The 15830-nt window shown below is 45.3% G+C and overlaps 1 protein-coding gene across 9 annotated transcripts in view; it reads right to left on the bottom strand.

Moving 5' to 3' along the window:
• The window catches only part of RIN2 (Ras and Rab interactor 2), a 237165-nt gene that overhangs the window by 101686 nt on the left and 119649 nt on the right, over nt 1-15830 (bottom strand). For 3 of the 9 annotated variants that reach the window (XM_035005760.1, XM_035005759.1, XM_035005767.1), the window contains one exon: nt 8870-8962. In XM_035005760.1, the coding sequence (XP_034861651.1) occupies nt 8870-8926 (57 nt within the window). In that variant the 5' untranslated portion in view covers nt 8927-8962. Of the gene's footprint in view, nt 1-6740; nt 6918-7586; nt 7889-8869; nt 8963-9252; nt 9272-15830 lie in introns of those variants that run through there. The other 6 variants (XM_035005765.1, XM_035005763.1, XM_035005762.1 and 3 more) reach the window with 6 other exon arrangements.

The following is a 15830-nucleotide window of genomic DNA, read 5'->3' on the forward strand; positions in this document are numbered from 1 at the left end:
CCCTTGCACACCCCCAGAGCCTCCCGGGGGGGTCAGCAGTGTTAGGAGACTGAACTTTCCACCTGGCTGATCCTTCTCTCAGCTAACTAAGTAGGAGTTCAAACTGACAGCCCCCAGGCCAAAGCCTGCCTCCGAAGCATTTTCTTCCATCCTCAGTATACTTTTTAAATTGGGGTTCTCTTACATAAAAATCTGGATTTCTGGCCTCTCTTGAAAAATATCAGAGGACGCACATTCACTCGTGTGTCAGCATCTGGTTGGAACTGAGTCAGCAGCACCCCCTCCCGGCTCCAGCCAGTTGTGTTCCCACCAAAATTACCTGCCCAAAGCCAGGCAGGCCTGCCCATTCATGCCACTCCTGTCATTCTTTCTGGTCCTACAGGTTTTTGACTTTGTGACTGTTTCCCAATGTTTTCATCTCTAAGATAGCCGGTGAACCCCGCATCCTGGTATTCACACCTTTGAGGGATGGCTGGACTACCTGACTGGCTTCCAATGAACAGAACATGGAGGAAGTGATGGTATATCACTCTCAAGATTAGGTGATAAACAGACTCTAGCTTTCATCGCTCTTGTTTTCTCCTGTATCACTGGACTTGGGAGAAGCCAGTGGCCTCATCCTGAGGCCAGCCCTGTGGAGAGGGATGGAGACCTGCCAAGTGGGTTTGAAGTAGGCTCCCCACCATTCAAATAGTCTGATGAGAATGCAGCCCAGCCGACAACTTGACTGCAATCTCCTAGCGACCTACCACCAGAGGGACTCAGTTAAACCTAGATTTCTGACCTGAAGAAACAGTGAGGTATAGATATTTGTTGTTTTAAGTCACCAAGGTTTGAGACAAATAGTTACATAGCAACAGACAATACAGCTTCCAATGTTGTTGTGAAAGTGGTTTTTCTGCTTTCCATGTAAAGACATCTGAAAGACTATTATCCTGGGAAATTCGACTCCATACATTTCACCTCAGTCCGGTGAACTTACTGGTGATAGGCTCATGTGCAAGGATTTTGTCAGCCTCTGGGATCTGACTTTAGGTGTCAGAGCAATATCCAAAATAGCATCGTGAGACTTTTACATTATGAAAAAGAGCCCAGAAATCAGTGCTATTAATACATCCACGATTCCTCAGCAAACAGGAAGATTCTCCTCTAAGGTATTTAAATCAATCAACTCAGAACAAACTTTCCCATAGTTCTACAACCTCACTGAAGAAATTCACTCTTTGAGGCACAATTCCTGGTTGGAGAAAGCCAGGGACAGGGGAAGGGGAGGGTTGTGGAAGACACAGGGCATAAGCCATTTCAGTGTGAATAAGAAACACTATTTAAAACTTGAAAATAAGGCAAAAAAAAAAGTGGGTAAGGCGTATTTTTTTTGATCAAATGTTTAATGCTATGAATTTTCCTCTGACTGCTGCTTTAAGTTTATGCCATTGATTCTGACAGGTGGTGTTCTGCTATTTTTTTAATAAATTCTGTAATTTCATTTTGTATTTCCCCTTATACCCAAGAGTTTATTAGAAAGTTTTAAAATTTCCAGGTGGAAGAGCCCTTCTGTTTTTGAGCATTATGCTTGAGCATTATTTGACAAAATCACTTAAAGATTATTTAGTGATCTAGGGGCATGTACCTGTATTTGACTTTGCTATGTGTTACTAATGAAGGGCTTGGGCGCTGGGTGGTTACATGTCAACCTGGGAATTTCGGTTCGGGGGATAAAAAAAAAGATTATACCAACGGTTAGAGTTTTATTGCTTGTAGGACTTTAACCAGTCCTGTTTTGATTTTACCTCAGTAAACTTACTACAGAAGGACTTCTTAAGTCAACTACAGATACATCACTTGTGAAAATGTTCTTTGAACCAGCTTGATGCTTGTTTCCTGGTTTCATGCATGGGGTGAATAAAGTGTTGATAGATGTTCATTCTATATTGTATGAGAGTCCTGTTTTAACTTTTTGAAAATTATACATTGACATAACAGTCCTTTAAATCTATATCTCCTTCTTTGGCAACTCCCTAATAATGAACACTCAGAGTTACAAGTAAGCCTGGAGAAATACATGGTTGAGGAGAACCAGCGAAATCTATTTTACTCCTGACTTTACAAAAAAGCAAAATTCCTTAAAGCAAGTGAGAGTGTATTGCAATCCCAAAGGCAATATTTAGTATCAGAAATGAATGGCCAAAATGTGCTGGAAAGACTACCCCATAAAACCTGAAATCCATTGCTTTTTGAAAACACAAATGGGAAACGCTGTCCAATAAGTAAATTCATAACATTCCTAGAAAGTCACGCCCTGAGGGACTGATGTGTGTCCTGGAGGGATCTGGAGCAGATGGTGAGAGACGCTCATGTGAATCCAGAAAAAGCCAACCGCTCTTCCAGAGAGAGAGGTCCCTGTCCCTGTGACCTCTCCAGAAGGAGTTTCCTGGGAAATCTCACTGGAGTAGGAGGAAAAGGATTACAGTGGACCCCTCAAGGGGTGGGGCTCCAGAGGGCAGGGTGCCTCAGGAGAAAGTCAGGCCAGGTCCAGTTCCCATCCCTCCTATAGACTAACCTGCCGCACTTCAACCTCCCCGGGCCTCAGTTTACCCATCTGTAACAGGAAGCACTTCAGACAAGATAAAATGTAACTCTTCACTGTCCACTAAGGCAGCCACCAGCCACATGTGGTGACTGAGCACTTGAACTGTGGCTAGTCTGAATCAAAATGTGCTCAGTGTAAAATACATACTGGGTTTTAAAGGCATGGTACCAAAAAAAAAAAAGTAAAATATCTGATTAATACTCTTATATTGATTAGATACTTACATGATAATATTTTAGATACACTAAGTTAAAGAAAATATATTATTAAAATCAATTTCACTTTTTTTTTTAATGTAGCTAGTAGAACATTTAGAACAACCCCTGTAGCTGGCTTTGTATTTCTACGAAGTGTAAGTGTCCAGGAAGAATTTTATTTGTGGAAAACAAAAGATACACCAAATACTGACGTCAGCTCTGCTCTGCAATATTATTATGAATAATTATCAATACGTCATCTGCTCTGACCAAATCTCTAATCTCTGTTTTGTTTTCACCACAGCGCCTAGTCCTTTCCTGATTGCGGACTGCGGCACCCGCCCTCCCTGGATGCCTGGCCTGTGAGGTGATGTCTATTCACGGCCCGGGGTGCAGGCTAGGAGATCAAGGGCGTGGCACTTGTACCTTTGGCTTTTAAGTGTCCACCAATCCATGAAAGGATTTGTTTCCTGAAATTACTGACTAAAATGTGATTTGGGTTCCATCCATTATTCTCCAAGCCCCTGCTATCTCTGTCCCTTGTCGCACAACAGTGAATTGCTGTCCTGGGCAAAGAAATGACACTGAGAGTAGTCTGGAAATGTGAATGCGAGGAAATCACTGACACCCAAGGTGTGAGGTTGTGCCCTTTCTGGATGATTGAAAATCTGCCTGCAGACAGAATTTCTGAAAAGAGATAACTTCTCCAATGCTGAGGAGGGACTAATAGTGAAGGGAAGGGAGTCGGGGTGAAGAGAATCATCACCCCTGGTTTATCTGGTTGTAAAGTCAGATTTTAGCAATCAGGTCTCCTCAAAACTCGTCACACTCTATTCTTTATGGTGCCAGAGAACTCCCTTCTATGGCTTCTCTGGACCGTCTGAAAGACACACATGATGCACCTGTTATCCAAACCATTCCAAATGACCAAAAGAGGATTTCTCAAACTTAGACTCTGCTGCTGAGCTGGGCCCTCGCAACCGGCCAGCGGGTTTGTGAGCCCGGCTCAGGGCATCTCCCTACAGAATGGGCAGTTGGGAGGCACAGGAGGGCAGGGTCCCTGTCATCAAAACACATTTCGTCCTGGTCAGTTAAGACCAACAGCTCCCCTGTCCCAGAGGCAAAGAAAGGCTGGGAACCTGAGGAACAGAGAACTCTACTAACTTGAAGGTGGCACAGGACAGGCTCGCCCAGGCATTCCTGGAAGAAATCAGACTGTCAAGTGGGCAGTACACACTGGCCCGCTTCTGGAATCATTCTCTGCTATAGAGGCTCCCCCTCGGGGTCAGGGACACAGCAACAAAAGGACAGAGCAAATTGCTCATGGCAGAGGTCAAGTTTTGGATGGAAGTTTACTTCCTGGTCCTACGCTGGGGCCACCGCTAGGCCTTCTACCACAATTTTATCTTCAGACAAAAATAAAGGTAGATGCCAGCTCAGACCATGTGAGTTCCTTCGTCTGTGGGTAAAGTGTCTATGTCAGCCTGGAAGGGCAGTTGGGAGCCCAGCGGGGAGAGGTGGGAGGAGGAAGTACGGACAAAGACTGGAGTCTGGGCATTGGCAGGTCTGTACCACAGGAGCAGACCCAGGATGGCACAGTGGCAGGGCCAGTGGAGGTAGAGGGGGGAAGCATAGCTGGAAGATCTAGAATATCAAGGGGAAGAGGGCAGACCTGGTCCTGGGCCCAGCTTGGAGTGGATGAATGGAATGGTTTGGAAACAAACAAATACACCGAATACATTGGGTGGTCCTGCAGATAGATTATGAGCATCCTCTGTAGATCCTCAATATGAAAGAAGGAGAAGGGAAGTGGGGAGGTGGAGGTAGGGGAGAGAGGAGGGTGAGGATTTTGGTGACTTGAGAGGAATGTGCCAGCACTGGGCACCCAGATGGGGTGGGGGTGGGGGTGGCTCGGGGGAAGCTGTGGAATTCGGAAAAGGAGGGATCAAACCTGATTGTGAGCTTCTCTGCTAGTGCAGGACCCCCTAGAGCTTTGCCAACCTAGATGATGACTTCCTCTTTCATGCAACGCACCCTGGAAATCTGACAGCAATGGGCGTCAACTTCTATAGTGAGGTGTGGATACCTTTGGCTGCTTTGTTCAGGGCATCACCTGCCTCCCCCTATAGGTTTTCATAGACACCTTATAGAGCAGGAAGATGCATTTCTCACCAGTGGGTGAGGAAAATTCACGATGGTGCTAGGAAGGACTGTGGAAAATGTGTTTGTCCAGTATAGGACTTTTGGGGCCAGGCTTCTGGGATATGATTCCGCATGAACAATAACCATGGGACATTGTCAAACAAGTGCTTCATGTGAGAAGTAAATGGGGCTCTGAGAATATGTAACCCAATGTGGCGTTCCAGGGAAATCTTTCCTGAGAAAGTGGCCTTTGATTTGCAAGCTGAGGTTGACTCCATATTATGTAGTGAGGTGGGGTAGAGCTAAATTTTGGAATGACTCTCTTATATTCCTGCCATGCTGTTCTTCACATACACCAACAATGCCCTATAACCGGATAGGACAATTTCAGGAAGCATGAGAATACTTGGTGACATTCTTGGCTCACAGATGAATTCCACATGCATATTATCCATTTCTTGGTTATTAGGGCTCATGTGATTGTGTGTGAAGTGTAGATAATTGAAAAACAATCACCAGACCTCTTTTTCATCATTATCTTCCCCTACCCAACTTGTGTTTTTAAACCAGAGTAACTAACCACTGGTGGCAAGCTTTGATTTGTGGTTTCCTATCTGTCCTGGCTCACGGAAATGACTCAGATAAGTTGCAAGACACAAGGGTGCCTTACCCCACCTTCCTAGATAATAGGGAGTCAACCTCAACTCTCAAATCAAAGGACACTTCCTCAGGGAAGATTTCTCTGGAATATTCTCAGAGTTATACGTTCTCAGAGCCCCTTGTATGTCTCACATGAAGCACTATTTTCTCTCTCTCTTTTTTTTTTATAAAAGATTTTATTTATTCGTTCAAGACACACAGAGAGAGAGAGAGAGCATGAGCAGGGGGAGAGGCAGAGGCAGAGGGAGAAGCAGGCTCCCCACTGAGCTAGGAGCTAGACATGGGGCTCAATCCCAGGACCCTGGGATCATGACCCCGAGTCAAAGGCAGACGCTTAACCATCTGAGCCACCCAGGTGCCCCTGTTTTCTCTTTTGATATTATTATGTGTTTAGCATTGTGATTATTTGATCAATACATTTATTAGCTACCAGACTGAAAGCTCCATGAAGTCAGGGATCACTTCTGGTTTTTCTCTCCCTAGTGACTAGTACAGAGCCTGGCTGATCACAGGTGCTTGATAAATGTGAATTGATATAAAGCATGAAAAGTAAAAGAAGAACCAATGGGTCCCAGAAGGTGCTGAGCAACAAATCATCCCAGCAAACTGAACTCCATCCTAGCATTTTTAAGACGAACCTCCAAAGAGTCAGCATTAAATGTCCAAAGGGCAGCTGACTTCATCCTTACAGATAACTCCATGCCTAAATCATGAAATCATCAATAATATTTATTTACTATTATAATAACTAATAATAATAGTATTCCATCGGGGCGCCTGGGTGGCTCAGTTGGTTAAGCGACTGCCTTCGGCTCAGGTCATGATCCTGGAGTCCTGGGATCGAGTCCCACATCAGGCTCCCTGCTCGGCGGGGAGTCTGCTTCTCCCTCTGACCCTCCCCCCTCTCGTGCTCTATCTCATTCTCTCTCAAATAAATAAATAAAATCTTAAAAAAAAAAAAAAGAATTTAAAAAAAATAATAGTATTCTATCATTAATTATGGACTAGCCATAGTGAAAAATAACAATGTCTATAAAGAAGAGAAAGGAAAGAAGCACAAAGTAACTATATCATTTACTTGGAGTATGTAACTTAAACAAATTAAACAATTTAAGCTCCGGAAAAAAGAAAATTAAGAAGAAAGACAATACCAAGTTAAATAGTATAAGCCACTTTGCCAACAATTTCCTCAAGGGCATCTGACTCAGGGAAGATGAAGCAGGACTTGTCCTCGACGGGGTCAGGCAGGCCTCTCACCTCTTGCCTGACTGATTCTTTCATAGGACACAGCCCAGGAATTCAAGTTCACTGCTTTACCTGTTGTCCAACTGAAAAAAAAAATTTAAAGAAAGATTTTCCCCAGGACTGCAGGACACACTGACTACCATGGACTTAATAGGTAGTATTGAGTGAGTCCACTGGGGACCCTCTCTCAGGAATTTTCCAAAGGCAATTTTGACCATACTTGATTTTCTCCTTTTGCTATGGCTATAAAATCCAACTGCTATGTCAGATTCAACCCCCGCCGCCCCCCCCACCACGTGCATCCTGAGCGTAAGGTGGTAGTTGCAGACTAGCCAGTACTTAAGATGATGTAGGCAGTGCCTTGGTTAAGGAGTGGGGTGGGCTCGTCCCTTCGACCAGGATGAAATAAGTATCTCTGCATAAGGCAGGATTGAGGAACTGGAGATAAGTCAGGAGCCTGGTGGGTTTAGTGCCTGGTCTACAGGGGACGGGATGAGCCCCTCGTCTGGCTCATGTGGGTGGATTCTGTACAGGTTTGATTCAAACTTGGGTAAATGGATAAAGAACGGAGACTGCTAAGTCCACATCACTGAACTATGAGGACAGAGAATGGAGACCATCTGTGTCAACAGAACTATTTCTTCCAGGATATTCTTGCCCAGGATGTTAAGACTTTAAACCAATAAATCACTTTACTGTTTGCTGCAGGAAATTCCTACAAAACAATTTGTCCTGGCAAACAGTTTGCTCACCTGGGAAAAGCTTGCTTATCAAACAGTAGTTAACTCGCCAAGATTCTATTCAAGACCATTGTCTTGCTGAATCCACCAATCCTGAACTATGATGTCACATACTCTGCTGAAACCGGATCAATCCTCTGCCTTGAAAAATGCAGCTCCAAGGGTGCGTGCCCAGACCTGTAAACCCTATCAAAGATGCCTCCTGCAGTCCCACCTGCACACCAATGCAACTGTGTCCAGGTGATGTCTGTCCTCACTGCCGTCAGCTGATTGAATTTAGCTTTGCTGTATCAACAGGCTCTTCTGGTGGATTTCTTTGGAGTCCAAAATTGATACAATAAATCCGGTTTAGTGTTTTGCAAGTGGGAAGCATATAAATGCAAGTTAATACATACTTACAACCCATCAGGATGGGATAATTAGTAAACATTGTCAGTTTTCCTTGGTAATTAAGAGGCCCCTATATCATTCCTCCTTTGAGGAAAAAGATCTGGTGCTTGAACACCTGCCTATGACAGATTTGAAATGCACATTTGACCTCCATTTTTCTACTCATTTACATGATTCTGGGTTTTCCAAATGTTCTACAGTAGGTGTTACTTTGAGGGTGAGTGAAAGGATACAAAGTAAAAGCCATAAAGAAGAAATGAATTCCCAATTGCAAATTTGAAATGACTGCCAAGTCTTAATTTACAACATACAGACACAGACCGTATCAAACACCCATTTAGAATCTTGTCTCACTCATTAAGCTAGCAAGGTAATTTTAACCCATTCACATCAATATCCAAATAGGAATGTGGTACAGTTGCAATCATGCTGCTTTGGTTCTCTCTTGCCTGATCACAATGGGCCTCTAGGTATGTGATAAAATACAGCAACAAATAACATTCAATCAGCCTAGGGTGAGACCTGGGAATCTGTTCTTTGTGGCTGTTTTTTAATGAGAACTTAAGTGACTCATACAATCAAGCAAAGTGTGAAACACACTTGCCTACAGCATCGATTCTCTGGAAGGCAAATTCCAGCTTCTACCATAAAACCCATCCAGCTAGCTGAGCAGTTGACAAAGATTGCCTCAACTGTTTTACACAGGGTGGCATCTCGCAGCTCCTGGGTCCTGGGCCTGTCTTGGAAGCCCTAAGTCACCAAAACACCAGTAAACCCGGTAACAGCTAGCAGCTGGGTTCAGGCGAGCTGCCCCCCCTGCCATAGCGGGCTCAGAGCAGCCTTCCCTCCACAGCTCCCCACGCAGCCCGGCAAAATTAGCAATCCCAATCAAGGCTTCCTTTTACCTTAAAGAAACTTCCTCGCTTGTCCAGACCGCGGGCGCCCATGGTCCAAGCTGACATCTCCCCCTGCGACACTCTACTGCACGCCCGGGACTCCTGAAGGTAGAGACATTTTTAATGGTTAGTCCAGCCTGTAGGAAATTCCTTTCTAAGCCACAGAACACTCACAACAACGGTCCTGCCAAGATCTTTTTCCGTCAACAACACAGTGCCATTTATTTCCCACCAAAGCCCTTCCATCCTCTTTCAGGCTGATTTCCTGCCCCAGACAGCACAGTTCCTAGTCTGTGCCCCACCTCACTGCCCCACCTCCCGCTCCTCCAGCTGACGCAGAAGGTCTCTGGCACTGCGGAAAGGATAATGATTGCTTTGTGTGTTTGCTTGACCTCACGCTCGAGTCCTAAAGGGACCGATATTAGATGTCACGGTAATCTGCTCTGAAGCTTATGGACTTAATGTGGCTGAACACAGACGGACAGCAGAAGAATGAGGCCCTGCATGTCCCAGGAAATCCTGCTGGAATGGGATGAGGTCATCATCAGCTCTGCTAGCCCTCTCCCCCAGGCAAGGGTCAACACAAGGGCACTGGGAATAAATCCCTTTATTTTCTCCCTAGAAATCAAAGATGGGGGTGAAATCCTGTGTCCCTGTTTACAGAGATTAGTTTGTATAAGAAACAGCCCAGAAACAGCTCCATGATAACCCAAGGGGAGGGGGGTGGGGCACTTTGGAATGTAGAGAAAAATTTAAAGGCATGATATGATTCTGAATCATAACTGTGGCCATTTCAGCTTGGAATTTCCCTCACTTGAGCATCGAAACCCGATAAGCCTCCCTCCTGGCTACAAAGCCTGCAGTGTCCACTTCTAAGTAAAATACATACACACCCAAGCAGCTGGTCTCATCCCAGCCCGCATGCATCGAAGACCTGGGGGCGCATCCCCAAACCTTCCTTACCCAGGGAGGCTGGACCAGGAGCGAATATAAAACTGCTCTCCCGCTCACCATAACCTGCCCAAGATAAAGCTCGTCCTCACCATGACCAACACGGTCGGTATAAGGACAATAAAGTGAAAACATGTCACACCACATTAAGGAATATTAAAAGGGGTTCAACTGCGGGGGTGGGGTGGGGAGACATGGAAGCCACAGTCGCTGGTGCCAGTTTGCTAGAGCTGTTTCATTATTAGCTGGGGGACAGAGAGCCAGCAGCTCCAAAGAGACTTTTCAACAAGTGGAAAGGCATAATTACTTAGCAGAGAACTACATTCGCATTAGCGAGTAATGGTCTTTGGAAAGGGGCTCATTTTGGCCCCAAGATCAGCCTCAGTGTTCACATTCATAGTGGGCTCCATTGATCTGTGGAATCCCGTCTAGGAAGACAGTAATGCAGTGCACACCCATCCCTCTTTCTGGAACCTTCACCTATTTTAGTCCTTTCTCCATGGCTCGGTCACTTTAAAGGTTTGGAGATGCCTTCGCTGTGTTTCTTTCCACTTGCAATCCTGCTGGGATGAAGGCCAATGCTCCAAAACCTCCTGAGAAGACTGGTGAGCTTTCCTTTGCAATTCTGCTGACTCCAAAGCTTCAGGTTCTCGGACTCAGCAGCTGAATGGAGCCCCAGCTCCAAGGCCTTTGAAGTTCACCACTTATTAGCAAAATCGACAGATTGGAGCAACTCCAGAATGAAAACACAGTGCTGTGTTCAGAACCAAGAGGGGAATGGGAGCCACACCATAACCTTGGGGAGCAAATGATTAACTGTTTCGATGCAGAACTACACACGTTAAAAAAAAAAAAAGAACATTTCTTGAAACCAAGCCTAAAATTCTTTTCCTTTCAGACGTTTTCTCAGTGAGGGATTTGACATCGTACAGCAGTTAAAGAGCTTTCTGGTAAGAGCCAAGACTTCATTCCTCAGCCAGACCTAAGTCCCTCTGTTCCGTTCAGAGGATTTCCACAGACAAACCCCTTCTGATGAGCCATGACAGGCAGGGAATTTTGCCTATGGCAGTGGAGCGGTTTGGATTCCAGAGGTTTACCAGTTTAATTAGCTGCCTGAGAATCGCCTGCATGTGCTTCAAACTCCAGCGGTCCTCAGTGAAACAGCCAGTTTCGATTCCGTGTGCACGGGGCAGACCTGTCACATTTCTCCAACAAATGCAGGTCACCTCCCTCCTCCTTCAAAAGGCTGCTCCAGGAGGGAGATGACAGCAGGTGATAAGAGCAGGTGGGCAAGCACAACAGCGGGTCCTTCCCACTGAAGGAAATCCAAGTGGACAGCACATCATTGATTATCTTCATTTTAAAAAATTCAGCTCTTGGGGCCCAAGAGAAGTTCTGGCCTAAGGTCCTTCCTGTTGTAGCAGTAGTTCCCTTCCCAAACCATAACCTCTAACACCTTAGCTCAATATGGACAGAAATTTTAATCTAACTTAAAAGGACAACTTCTTTCCATTCATGGTTCCCCACCCCTCCTTACCCCAAGGGGTTACACCAGCCGTTCAGTCCTAAAACCCCCCCAGTAACAGGCTAGACAGAGAAACAAAAAAAGATGCAGTAGTTTGAGAGGTTGTAAAATTCCTCCAGATTTATATGTTGGGAGCTTGCTCCTTTCCTGGATTCCCTGAAGGGTAAAGTGGATTCTTGAAAAATGAGCCCATCACGTCCATCCAGTGGATCTTTCTAGATGCTAGCTAAAAGCTAGCAAAAAAAAAAAAAAAAAAAGTGGGAGGAAAAAAAAAAGCCCTAATGGGACACTGCAAACATTTTGAAGCTGCCAAGCCTTTTCAATAACACCACTGAAGGAATGTAAACGAAGCGGGTTGCTCCAGTCAGCTAAAGGACAAAGGCAGGAAGTGAATATTCCTCTCTCTCAGAAACACCAGCCTCTGCCACTTGAGAGTAAACCTAGCTGTGGCTTTTCATGTGGCCCCAAGAGCCACTGCTGAGGTGAAGGTCCATCCTGAATTTTCAGCGTAGAGGACTCACTGAGTGGTCTGGCAGGGCTCCGGGCTGGCTGTCCAGTGCATTCTACTGCAAGCCACTGAGGATGGGCACGGAGGCACCACCGCCCAGATCCTGGCTGCAGGCTGGGCACAGGGAGAGGGACACCAAGTGCCTAGCTTCCAGGTCACTGACCAGTGGGGCTGGGTTGAGCCACTGGCACTCTGGCCGCTTTTGCTCTCCTTGGCCACAGGCCAGATCTTGGCAAGACAGGAGTGTCCAGGGTGTAGCCTCCTTCCTCCCCTGCCCTCCTCATCCCCCCTCCGTTTATTTAGTCCAACTACCCTTCCTGCTTATTTGCCTCAGGTCACAAGCGCAGACCCACAGGAGAAGCAGAGGGACTTACACTGGCACCCGCAACTCACAAGTCCAATTTACAAGAGCCTTCGCCTCTTCAAGGCATGGGTTCTCAACGCCGAGCTGCCGTTGACAGTTGGCCACAAAAGCCTTCTAATCACTACCTTTCTTCTCCCTCCTAGCAGCCAAATGAGACGAGGCAAAGTGGACTTCAGCTCTTAGTAAACAAGATCTCGTTATCATAATTATTTTACAGCCAAACTGACTGAAGAAGGAGAAAGTGACTCACCCCTGGGAATCTGTCAGGTCAAGGCCAATTCCGAGAAATGCACATCACCTGTTTTGCCCAGTTCCTTATGTCACTCTGACGAAAGCAGGTCTGTCTTTAAATGCTTTTCACCGTTACTAAGAGGTAAAAGCTAGTGGGGTGGCTCTGTGTCTGGATCCAGGGTAGGTCTCTGAATATTTCCATAATTATCTTTGTATTACCAGGGATTTTACAAGCTGGACAGAAAAAGCTCTATTCCAGGCTCTGGGTTAACAATTCAAATTACATGAATTTTTTTTTTCAAATTATGTGAATTTTTAAAAATGTTTTTCTTTAAGCATTTTGTATCACTGTCCAGCACTGCTTTTCCCTCAGTTGTTAGTCAAACTTTTTCTAAAACAGTTTTAAGATTATGAATTTATTTCATTGAAAAAAGAAACCAAATTGTGGGAATAAATCAAAAGCAAAAAGCTGTACTCCCAGTCCTCTTACTAATAACTGTGTTTTTATTCTTTATTTCATTTTTTTAAAGATTTATTTATTTTTTGAGAGAGAGAGAGAGAGCACAAGCGTGGGGGGTGGGGTAGGGCAGGGGGAGAGGGACAGAGAGAATCTCAAGCAGACTCCCCTCTGAGTGCAGAGCCCAATGTGGGGCTCAATCTCATGACCCCGAGATCATGACCTGAGCCAAAATCAAGAGTTGGACTCTTCACAGACTGAGCCAACCAGGTGCCCCTAGTAACTGTGTTTTTAAATAGAACTGGGAACAATGTTCAGTACCTCAATTTTCCCCAAAGTAACCAAGGATCATAAAATAATTTTTTCTTTTTTTTCAGCAAGGAGCATTTCTGCCACTCATAAGACTGGCCTGACAATGGGGCTAATTCCACTGGCGGTCTACCCCTTCCATCCTTGGAAAACTGGTGCCTCACAGAGACTCTCGCTATATCCATGCTGCATTAGCTTTGCTGGTGCCCACGTGGCCAAAATGTGGATTTCACCAACGGCAATGCATGCCACCTTGGGCAACAGGTGGGCAGCTCAACTGGCAAGAAATTCCTGCTTTTCTTGGGTGGGAAACTGCCTCTCTCACCTTCCACCCAATGCCCTCATTTTACCCCTTGGACCATTCAAGAATTAGCTTCCTGCTTCCCCTTCTTCCATATCCCTGAAGAGATCCCTATTCCTCCCTTGAATGAGTGCTTCTCTTGAGCATGGCTCAGTCCTCAAGGCTGGTGCACTCTGCCCACCTGGAACAGGGCTGAGAAGGGAGAGGGGGTGCCTACCTCCCAGGCCGCTCTCTTTCGGCATTTCAAAAGTATGTGTCTTTTCAACCTCCTCACTTGAAAAGCTCTACGTGGTAAGTGGTAACACACACTGCACATCTGTGCAGTGACTTCACGTACACAATGAGGAAGCCTCATAAGCCACAGGGGCTCTTAACCCAAAGGGGGCCATAGACAGGGAGCCATACACTCTAGGTCTTCCTCAGGGTTTATTTGCCAACCTGTGAGCACCTGAGTTTAGAACTTTCTTTTCTAAGGCTCTCTGGCCATGATGGTAAAAAGTGTATGGTGGTTAATTTTGTGTAGGTAGTTAATTTTAATTGGAGGTTTATAACCTAGCAGCTCTTGAATTGAGTCTACACTGAAAATATAACAGATTAAGTAATACACTTTAAAAAAAAGTTTGAATGAATGGTCTCCAGAGACCCTAAGTCAACAATTCATGTCCAAGTAATTTATTGGAGGTACCTTCAAGAAACACTAGTTGGGGAGGGGAAGTGATCTGGGGAAGAGGAGCAGCCAATACAAAGTACAAGACCAAGCACATAGCCACTGGGCAACTGGACTTCAACTCTTCTGGAGAACTCTGGAAGCCAGTATAGACCATACCTCAGAGTAGTCTCAACTGAGCGACAAGGGAGCTGAGGAAATGTCCAACTGCCCCCAGTCACTGGTTGAAAGCTGCCCTCAGGAAGCCTTAATTCACCAGTATTTCCACCATGACCCTAGTGTGGGTAGAATGGGCTCTAGTGGCCAAAGAGAGACCTTAGGCAAAGTTGGCAGTTGGAAATCAGGCCAGCCTGCATGGAAATGTTAAGTACTCAAGGGATATGGGAAGGGCTTGACAGTGGCTGCTACAATGGCCACTTTTTAAAAATCAGGACATTTTTTGCATAAAATGTAGATATGTAGCTTCTCTGGTCACACTGAGCTATCATTCCAGCATGGCCACAACTGGCCGACTCTGAGTGTTCTCTTTAGATGGGATATAAGCTCTTCTGGTTCTCTAGTGCCCGTGGATCTGCTCCCCTCACTCACATGCCCTGCCTGACCCACCCACACCCCTTGTAGAGCACCTGCCCTGCCCATGTTTGCCTGATAAGCAATGTGAGTGATTCTGCCCACCCCATCCCCTCAGCTGATCGGACCAGTCATGTTACAACTGACCCACGCTGGTATTTCATTGGCTGTTCTCAGATGAAGTAGAATTTTCCATTCAAGATTTTGAGCTGAGCGTTGCAGGGTAGGTGCTGATGCTTAAACACTGGATTTGGAGCCATATGCCAGCTCAGTTTATGAAGAGCATCTATCCTGAGTGAGCAGATACGAGGGGCTACCAGTACACAGTGGGCCAGGAAGGGAGAATGCACATGTGCAACTCAGTCTTGAGCTCAGGCCATTGGCCTTATAGTTCCCACCAGGCCTGGCAGTGCCAAGGTTCAACACATCTTGTATCTTGCCAATAAATGTTCCCTTTTCTCAAGTAGTTTGGGTGGATTTATATTCCTTTCCATCAAATATGCTTTGACCAGAATAGCTTCAGAAAGATAACCATGAGTTCTCGGAAGCAGGTATAACTTTAAAATGTTTTTCATCATCTTATCAAATATTTAAGTCAAACATCTCGGAATAAAGTACACACTGATAAATAAAAAGTCCTGTCAAACCAGAGCAGAACTTGCCAGTTAGATGAACACAGGACAGGGAAGCCTTTGAACCATCTAAGGGAAGATGCTTCAATGTGGGGCTGAAAAGAACAAACAGAAGGCACATTTCTACTTCTTATATCAAAACCCCACAGGTGAGGGCGCCTGGGTGGCTCAGTTGGTTAAGCGACTGCCTTCGGCTCAGGTCATGATCCTGGAGTCCCGGGATCGAGTCCCACATCAGGCTCCCTGCTCAGCGGGGAGTCTGCTTCTCCCTCTGACCCTCTCCCCTCTCGTGCTCTCTCTCATTCTGTCTCAAATAAATAAACAAAATCTTTAAAAAAATAAAAAAATAAAATAAAAATCCCACAGGTGAAAGGAAGCTTTGCCGTCTGTTTACCTCATTTATTTATTTATTTATTTATTTATTTATTTATTTATTTATTTATTTATTTATTTAT

The sequence above is a fragment of the Mirounga leonina genome, unplaced genomic scaffold, assembly GCF_011800145.1.
Source record: "Mirounga leonina isolate KUSES-001 unplaced genomic scaffold, KU_Mleo_1.0 Mir_150, whole genome shotgun sequence".
Taxonomy (NCBI): Eukaryota; Metazoa; Chordata; class Mammalia; order Carnivora; family Phocidae; genus Mirounga; species Mirounga leonina.